Consider the following 10,349-nt stretch of genomic DNA (forward strand, 5'->3'; position numbering starts at 1 on the left):
TTTTCGTTGGGTGTAGAGTCACACTTACACAGTCTAGGCCATCTTCCGACTTTTCCATCTTTGGCCGTAGAGGAAGACCTTAAATGCCAAACAGGGCATTGCTTCAGACATGGACGGGAAGAACCACCGACCCTCCAGTACATGCTTCCATACATGAAAACATTTAAGTCCAAAGCGAGGTTCGAACCAATATCGTTGTGAGGCAAGTGGTTTAAAGCCAACGACCCTAACCACTCGGCCCCGCCATGGAAACTTCTGAATATTAATAACAGATAACATAACTATGAAAAAAATGACACTTTAAGTTACGTCATGGTAAGGAGTCTCCATGGCCGGGTGGCTAAGGTTGCTGACTTCAAATCACTTGCCCCTCACCGATCTGGGTTCGAGCCTCACTCGGGGTATTGAATTCTTTATGTGAGGAAGCCATCCAGCTGCCGTACGGAAGGGCGGTGGTTCTACCCAGGTGCCCGCTCGTAAAGAAATAGTGCACGGATGGGCACATGGGGTCTTCCTCCACCATCAAAGCTGGAAGGTCGCCTTGTGACCTATAATTGTGTCGGTGCGACGTTAAACCCGAGAAAAACGAAACAAATACTTTTCGTGGTAAATGATCGCCAAACATTTCCACGTAAGGTTTAACTATTTACATATTATTACGTGTTGAATTTTAGCGCAGGGGGTATATAAAAGCAGATGTATAGTGTTTCTTTAAACTGGGAGGAAAGACCTGGACAGGTAAGTTTTAATTTTAAAATTAAATTAAAGTAGCGTTAAGTTACTCTTCGTTATATCTATATACAACTATGTTTTTCGAAAGTTTGCTATATGTACAGTGAGTGCATACAAATAGGAGAATAACGATAAATATGTTGATTATTACATGTTTGTGACAGGAAATGGATACCAGTCTCTATTGGCATAAAATAAAATACATTATTTCAGGCCACTCCTTGTAAAAATAGAATAAGAATTAATCACACTGGGTGCCTAAACCGGACGATGTTTTCTTCCAGTCAGACAATTTTTATTGGAAAATCCTTTGATATATTGCATCTAACTCATCGCAATATTTTCCGTTATTTTTCATCCACTTCATGTTAACGCAATAATAATCAAAATAAACGATTGGAAATGTTTGTCAATGGTCTAAAATTATCTTCTTTTTTTAAACATTTAACTTCAGATATCTAAGTAGTTTTGGCAGATTTCAAAGCGTTTTAGTATTATTCCAGATTGAAGCAATAAAAAAATTATTTGGTGATTCTTGCATGAAATTAAAAAAAACCCAAAAAAACTTAATTATGTTGTACGAAACTATTACTTTCACGAAACATGATAAGATAATACTAAGAACCAATTAAGTTGAAATTTTAAGCAGTAAGATTAAAAAATGACATTAAACGAATTTTTCAGTAACAGATTTCTTTAAGTCTTTATTAATTGTTTTACTCAGCAAAGTGATGATGATGATGATGGTTTTTGGTTTGTTTATCCTCGCAACCATATGGGCGAGCATTTCATGAATTGATTTCGTCTAAGATTGTTCTTCTTAGTTTATTCGTTTAAAGTTGTGTCTTCTAAATTAAAATTGTCTAATGACTCAGAAAAGTATTTTGACATACAGACACTAAATAGAAAAATGGCTCGAAAAAAAAGATAATCGCATAATGGCGGATACCAGTGTTATTTGGGGTCTCGTTTTTTAGCTGATTTTGCAGTTTGTGTGTTTGACTGAAATTATTTTTCTTGCATCAAACATGACCCCCACTTTTCTTTTGATTTTTATTTAGCATTGACAAAACTCTTCAAGAAAATGTAGATTACAGACATTTAAAATGGGTCCGGATGTGTGCTGCAGCCATTGGAAATAGGTCAATTGTATGCAGAATAAGGAACATTAACTATTCAGTGTGTTATAGCCTATAAGATGACATTGGTAAAAATTGAAATCTGGCCAGATGATGGTGGAAATCGGCTACTTTGATTAGAGTTTGATAGAAAATGGCAAAATTATTGCAAATTTGTTGAAAATGAGGATAAAACCAAAAAAAAAAAAAAAAAAAAATCATATTTTCACCGTTTTGAGTGTATTTGTTTTTCAAAAACTGCCTATTTATAACCTACTGATTGCTAATTTCTGGCAATCAGAGGTAAAGTGAACATATTTAACAGTTTAAATGTGTAGTTTGTATGCAGATCAGAGTAGAAAATGTCAAAACAGGGCAAAACAAGGCTGCAAGTTGACTTTAGTTTAAGGTACCTCTGCGAAAATGACGGCGCAAAATAATTTATACAATGACTAGTAGCCGTTATACGAGAAGCATGAATATTGCCAGGCTATGTATTATATCCATGTTTTTATGTTCAACAGTCAGCGCTGCTGTTTTTCTTAAGGTTGACATTTTGACAATTGATATTTCATGTAAAAAGTTCATAAAATATTAATAATATAAAATAAGCAGCAATGTGAAGACTTCAAATGTTATTTGGCAATTTGTGAAAATTAAGCACATTGACCTATTATGTTTTATTTGGCCATATGATTGAAAACAGGTAATTCTATAACTATAAAAGGTTCATTAAAATTTGAATTCATGAACTTTTTCTACAGTTTTTTATAGTGAATACTGACCAGAGGACCAATATTTTCAAAAGGATGTAACAGAAAAAAATCTCAACTTTATCAAAGTAGTGGCTGAATTTCCTTCAGAAACAATGACGTTTTGACAAAATAATGGTTTAATGAAATTCTTTATTGTTGAACAATATTTGTTTCAATCTTGCGTAACGTCATTCAGGTATCTATTATATTGTAAGAAATACTTAAATATCTTTTTTTTGCAATGCTTACAATTATGGCCCCTTGTTACATTGGGAAGTGATTAGTCATTTTAATTTGCGTTTCAGAACAGTCGAGAAACCTGTGACACTAAATCTAACAAAGGAAAAATCTACTGAAGACAAGATGGGGGATGATCGTGTATATCTACTTTCACATTTTATACAACATGCAGCATAATTTATCTATTCTCATCTGGTTTGGCTTGGTTGTATTGAAAATTTTAAGCTTTCTGAACGATAAAACGGATTATTCCTCTAACTCTTACCTATACCTTAATCAGTCTTGCTCAAAATTGGAAATATTCGTTAAATATGGTTTAAGTTTTGGTATACAATATTATTTACAACTCTTATTTCTACCTATATCAGTCTTGCTCAAAATTGGAAATATTCGATAAATATGGTTTAAGTTTTGATATACAATATTATGTCTTTTATTATTTAGAAGACATTCCTGACACTTGTCGTGATAGCAGTGGTGACTGTTGCGATTTTCATCACTGTAATCGTCATGGAAGTCAAACATTCAAGGTTTGTAATATTTTGATGAACACTCATTATATGATACAGGACTGAGCTCCTAAAGTTCTTGTCAGCTGTCCTGTTCCGCCTGGTCTAGTTTGACTTCTTGCAAAGTCATTGAGTACATGCATATATGGTTCACTTTGTTGTCGTTTTATAAGTGTACACAGAATCATTTCTGAGGTTTACAGTTTACAGTTTCCATTACCGCCATTGTGTGCATAAGGGTTTCACCTGGAAGGTATAAGATATTTTCAGTTGTGTGCAATACTCTAATGTGGTTCCTCCAGGCGAGCATAAAATGTTTATAATCTCTGTACTTGTAGAGTAGCATTGATGATGAAGGTGTGGTATACATGCTTAATTCTTGAAACAGTAAGGAAATTGAATGTTACATAAATTTCATTTTTTTCTCCACCTCTTTAACCAATAAGATCAATTAAGATAGCTAAAGGATCAATGAAAGCATTATGTAACATATCTGCTATAATTATAAACTTACACTTTTGAATCTTATTTCTCTTATTTTCTGGACATTTCACAGGCACACAATGTGATGTATATTTTTTTTTTCATTGAAACAGCGGTATACTTACAGAAATTTTTACTCGAATTTTTCTTTCAGTGAACTGGATGAATTGACGAATCAAATTACAGAGACATCTGTTAGCAGCTACACATCAGACAAAAAACTAGTCAATATGATAGGTAGGTATATCACTGTTCTTATGTGTAATAACAGGTTCTTGTATACTGTAAATACGGAAATTTTCGTGTGACGAAAATTTTGTGAAATTATGAATTCGCGAGAAAATGATTGTAGGAAGGACAAAAAAATGACCGGTGATTTCCGTAAAAATTTCCGTTGACTAAACTTTTCGCGAAATTACTCCACCGGCAATGTTTCCTTATTAATAACGGCTGTCAACATTTCCAGGCGGCCAGTGTATTTATTCAAAACTGTATTGTATTACTGCCCGGAAGTTGTACTTTTTGTTATATGTATACTTGTTTAAGTCTCAAGAGAAAATATTTTATTAGCCTAAAATCGTATTACTAGATTAGTGGTTTGCTTCTTATATCAATAATCACTTTTTGATAACTGAAAATAACGGAAATAAAAAGCAGACGACTTTCTTGAATTTACCTTTGAAATGAATCCGCGAAAATTAGCAAAAATTAAAAGATCGCGAATATTTCCCAATTTACAGTATACAGGGTCAAAATAAGAGAACCGAAATGATTTAAGGTATTGAGGAGCTAGTATCATATTTCTTCTTAGAATATCCAGTATCATCTTTTCGTAAGTTACGAATTTGTTGGTGTACGCTCTGATGTCCTTAGCGTTGGCATGATTTGTATTAAGTTGCCTACATGTTCGAAGTTTGCAGCTAATTATATTTTCGTTTAAATTCAAGCTGGTTTATTATTCTAGAAATTGAAACCTATAAAATACTTACGGCCAAAACAACATTATTTCAGCTTCAAGGCCTGTGTTAAACAAAATACGAGGCGTATTATTATGATCATATATATGATACACAATTTAAAAAAAAGATCTTTTAAATTATATAAAACAGTGCATCAGTGATTGATTCAAACCAAGCAATATTGAAATTTCACAGACCAGAATTTAACATATATGAAGTTAGTAAATTTTTCAAAAGTACTTGAATGTTTTTTTCTAATTTTTTTTTATTTAATATCATTTTTCTTTTTAAGTTTTCTGTTTTCACATAAATATATCATTTTAGGTGTAGACTTATGTCTACTCGGGACATTTTTGGTTTCAGATTCATCACTTGCAGACAAGATATTGGCCAAAGATGTAATTCTATCAGAGTCAGAGGGTCGTTAAATCAAGAATCTGATAAAACAGCAGTTTCTTCTCATTTTTATTAGCTGTATTAATTAACCTCGCGTTCTGTTATTCAGAATCATTGATAGAGAACGCAAACATTTGACAGTAAAGGGTGCTGCAAACTTGTATTTGTATTTTAAGATGTGCTGTCTTTTTTGACTGAGTATTCAATGAATAGTTAATATGTCTATATTAATTAGTAACCAAAACAAGTATTTATTTCTGCGTACAGTAATAAGCAGATATTAATACTAAAGCAGCTGATGATCAATCAAGTTATATCCAGCTGTTTTTTTTTTACCACTTTACCAATGGTCTAGTGGGATATCCGTATGCAACTAGCCTAATGTGTTAGGAACCGATAAGTGGGTCTCTTTGATTATAACTGATTGGTGGGTCAAAATTTTATATACAAATCTAATAGGGGTCCTTTAATTAACCAAATATGAGTATATTTAATACTAAATTATATAATATATTTATACAATAATAGAATAGATTATACGTACATGAATTTTTGCTTAATTATCTCTTCATCATACAGTTCCATGTTATATAATATATAAAATTGTGTTTACAATTGCAATAATTGTATATCACATTACGTCATATTAATATATATTGTCGTTTAATGTATTTCTGAAAGTGCTCATTTTGTAATTGTTAGTAGGAGTATAAAATGTTATTAGCAGATAACTATCTCATTAGTAAATATTCATTGACGTATACACAAATGGGGTTTTATTTTGCTATGTCCATCTAGTTAGATTGCTCTGTGTTTGCACAAGTAGAGGATGAATCTGGTGCCCTGGTTGGCTGCTAAGTACTATGTAAAACGCTTTTGAACGTATTTATCACGAAAAGGACGATATTTAAATATATTGTAATATACATAAAATATGGTCTCCTTACGACATGGTTTGTCTTGGTTTAAGGTATTCATGATATATAAGTATTTCACATTTTAGTCTTAATGGGTATTGCCATCAGATACCTGATAACTAAAGGATTGTAAATTAAATCTGTACTTTTTTTTACAAAGGGCTGCGTCAAGATTATCGACTGCAGGAGTGCCAAAGGTCAGACTTCAAACAATCATTCTCGGATGTCGACTACGCGCTTTTAGGATACAACATCCTTCGAGGTTACCCTTTGGCAGTCGGTCATGATCCCGGTTTCACGTACCCAATATTTCATGCTGATTATACATCAGGTGGTATGACTGCAGACTGTAGGTATAGTGTTCCTGACGGACTTGTTGTCATTCCGGATGTATCGTGTGAGACTTCGTTTGCGTCAAAGACCGTTAACAATGTGTACGAGTTCGCTAAAGCACTAAAGGTATCGGCAAATGCAAAAGCTAGTGGATGGGGTGCTTCCTTTTCAGCCAGTGGTGGGTACAAATCATCATCATCAGAAATTGCAAAGGGGGAAAGCGTTTATATAATTTCTACGGCCAAATGTCAGTATTATTTTAGTAAGTTAATCCCTGATGCTTCTCCACGATTTGACGATACTTTTAAACAATGGTTATTTAAATTACATAACACACAAAGTAGCTCTCCTGATTTCTCTCAGATCTATATTGAATTCTTAGATAGGTATGGGACACACTTTCCTACACAAGTTACATTCGGAGCAAGGTACACCTATGAACATAAAATGACTGCTAGTGAGTACCAAAAACAAACTGAGAGCGGCGTCAATGTAGCTGTACAAGCTAGTTACTCTGGTTTGTTCAGCATTGGCGGAGGCTTTGAATTAGATTCATCTCAGAGAGAATCGGCTTCGAATTTCGCAAAATCTGTAGAAACAAAAACAATAACGGTAGGCGCTGCACCACCAGCTAATGGTGATGCAACGACATGGGCGTCAGAGGTTAAAACTAGCCCAGTTCCAACAGCTTATACGTTGTCTTCCATCGAGTCTTTATTTACTGAGCAGTATATGAAAAACACTGATATTGATTACAAACGTATCGCGAAAAACATAAACAGTCATAAATTAAAGTACTGCAGGTATCTTCAAATTACTGGTCAAGTTGAGTCTTGTAAAGAACTTGCCATCGGAATTACACTGCAGCACACTATGATGGAAAATAGCAAAAAGACATTAGCTGTGGCCTCTCTGTCTGTCTGTATTGAAACTTGTCTAGAAGAAATTGATTGCGCAGCGATCTCATTTTGTGTTTCATGCACATCTGGCCATTCTATGTACAAGCGATGTAACATGTTTTCAGGGCTGTTGAGAATCAGGGCTAAAAAAACTGACAATCCTATTTGGCAGAGTAACATATTTTCCGATAAGATTCAAAACAAGACATCATTTGCAAACACTGCTATCGTAGGTGTTGCTCGAGGTTTTAATAATGACGAAGATAATAAGGCAAATTTGAATCGTTGTGAACAACTTTGTATCGAAGACGCGTACTGTGTTGCATACTGTCACTGTGACTGTCCGACCAGAATTCAGAAATGCAAGTTGTACAGTGAAGGTCAAATAGGCGGCCTGATGGAAGAGAACGGTAGTCAGACTTTCTTCCTTTCTAGCAAATTTTATGACTCACCGTCGACTTCACCCAAACCTTAGGTTTCCATTTCTAAGCTGTAAGATGTCCTCCCACATATATAAAAATATTAAGGCTGTCATGTTTATATTTCTAGACATTCTACGAAACGTGAAGATGTTTTTTTCTTTTCTTTTCATCACTTTTGTGTTGATATTTTGCATTTCGTACACCATATAGGTCGTTTTAGATTAACAGCTAGATTATCCTCCAAATTATTCTTAAACAGGCAGGGGGAGGAAGGATATTTATCTCAGATCAATTCATTATGACACTAGGGAAGATTGGTTGCATCATCTTTTTATGTAACATTTCTAAGCTTTAGATATATAACAAAAAAGACGAAAGGGATTAGAACAAAAGAAAACTTACATGTATATAGTTTTTCTCGCTAAAGAACAAGAATATACTTACATTAAGCAATTTGTCAACTATAATAAAGTAGCAACACTGTTTTAAGAAATCGGACAGTTTTGGAATTAATAGTTTTGTTTCATGTTCTCAAACTTTTATTTACTAGGTTTCTGTCATTATCTTTAAAGGTAGACATTTGATTTTAGTTATGTAATGCATTTGTACGAATTTTTTATACTGATTATGAAAACTTACCTTCTGGTTCTGATTGTTGTCTGTCAAAGGTAAACGTAAAACTGAAAATATACAACTACTGAGATATTTTCACTTTACAAAAGGTGTATCTTAAAATCCCCCCCCCCCCCCCCCCCCCCCCGCCCCCCCCCCCCCCCCCCCCCAAAAAAAAAAAAAAAACAAAAAAAAAAAACCCCACAAAAAACAACACTTTTTTCCCATAAAGATGTAGCTTTTTGTGATAGGCACTTTTCTTCTTTCATTAGATCTCTAACAACCTGCAAAAGTTCTTAGTAAAACGTGTTATAAAATGCTGCTTCGATGAGACTGGCCACCTTTAAATTTTCAAACGTTGCATGTGAATAGCAAGGTTTCCTCTATTTTGTAATATCAATCATGTCATATAACATTATTTCAATGCTGCTGTGTATTATATTGCATCGTTTTAATTCAGTTATACTCAAGTACATTTCTGCATTTTCTATATATATAAGATAAGAATATTATGTTTTATAGTAACTTTTATTTACTAGTTATTTACTGTTGTATGAAAATCTCGTTTAAATGACTGTTATATAATGCTAATGCCATGATTATATGTAACTTTCCAAATTTGAAAACAAATGTACAACTGCGTTAACATTATCAATATACCCTATACATAACTTATTGATATATATACTTATTAATATATATCATTAATATGTACATGTATATATATATATATATATATATATATATATATATATATATATATATAAGTATAGTAAATAACACACCATTACCATTAACGAGAAATGGTAATCACTAAAATTGATATTTTCAACGGAAGTTATACAATATACAGGCATTTTTAAAATCTTTTTGTTATAATACACTGAATATTAATAATGCATTGAAACCAATTAAATATTTACTTTTTTGATTACCAAAAGTAAAATGAATATTCATATTGAAAATGTCAATATCCCTGTATGCATCACTAGTTTTTCCGCGTTTTTTTTCTTCAGAAAAAAGTTGTAAATTACAAGCATCTAGCACTTATGATATATCTGAATTGTTCGGATCAGTTTTGTTTCTATAATATGATCAAACTCTTGTTTTTATACCTTTATAATATAGTTAGAAAATCAGGCAAATAAAAAGATAGAGTCGTGTGCTTTACTTGTTGATATAATCGTCTGAAAAAGAAATGGACCTCAAGCAAGTTTTCATGCTAGGAGTCTATTGGAAGATAATTTTGAATAGGAAATTTTCTACAATGTAGATCTTAATGAAAATTCTTACAATCGTATATATACGTATCATCTATAATATAGTCAAGTAACTTTATTATGTTCGTGTATATTTTGGATATTTCCCAATGACTACAGACATTCACAAATTTTATTTTGCTGTTAAGACATTAATGAATTTTTTTTTAATTCGTGATATGTTTGTTCTGTGTGTCATTTCTGTAAATGTAAAATATATCTAATAAAATGCTTCTGTATCATCATAAGAATTTGTCTTTTTTATCCCGCAACAATGCATAAAACGATGGCAGAATTGGTTTAATTGATTCTATTTGGGAAAGGTAATTAAAGTTCAAAACACCGGCTTATGTGGCACTCCATTGTTATGATTCTTGATTGATCTCCGTGATCAAAAAGGACAAGAGAAGTTAACACACGCCCCAATGGCTGGCTTAAGCAGAATTATATTGTATTATTAGATAAGTGAATAAACTCAATGATACCAAAGGACAAGAAAATATAACACTCGATTTGTTCCGCTTTCGTCTTCATACTATTCGCCCAAATAGTATACTTGAAATAAAGTACAGTGAAACCTCATAATAAACACGCCAGATTCAGATCTGTGGGTCCATAGTTCCAAATAAGTCATCTTATGCTTTATAACTGTTAAATAATCTAATTATGTCTAGCCTATTTTTATGGGAGGCATGTTTTTTGCCCTGTCCGCCCG

General features: G+C 32.9%; 1 protein-coding gene across 1 annotated transcript; it reads left to right on the forward strand.

Moving 5' to 3' along the window:
• Positions 1-704: 704 nt before the first annotated feature.
• On the forward strand, positions 705-9,885 carry LOC123559932 (uncharacterized). Its single transcript, XM_045352103.2, has 5 exons — positions 705-738; positions 2,911-2,983; positions 3,290-3,375; positions 3,992-4,074; positions 6,270-9,885. The coding sequence occupies exons 2-5, from the start codon at positions 2,969-2,971 to the stop codon at positions 7,814-7,816; spliced, it is 1,731 nt and encodes a 576-aa protein (XP_045208038.2). The 5' UTR covers positions 705-738; positions 2,911-2,968; the 3' UTR covers positions 7,817-9,885.
• Positions 9,886-10,349: the final 464 nt, after the last annotated feature.

Source organism: Mercenaria mercenaria, chromosome 10 (genome assembly GCF_021730395.1).
Source record: "Mercenaria mercenaria strain notata chromosome 10, MADL_Memer_1, whole genome shotgun sequence".
Taxonomy (NCBI): domain Eukaryota; kingdom Metazoa; phylum Mollusca; class Bivalvia; order Venerida; family Veneridae; genus Mercenaria; species Mercenaria mercenaria.

What these genes read in the sequence shown, in the direction of transcription:
- LOC123559932 (XM_045352103.2), top strand. An exon ending in ATGGAAGTCAAACATTCAAG is followed by an intron (nt 3,376 to 3,991) that starts GTTTGTAATATT and finishes TTTTTCTTTCAG; the next exon opens with TGAACTGGATGAATTGACGA. An exon ending in AAAACTAGTCAATATGATAG is followed by an intron (nt 4,075 to 6,269) that starts GTAGGTATATCA and finishes TTTTTTACAAAG; the next exon opens with GGCTGCGTCAAGATTATCGA.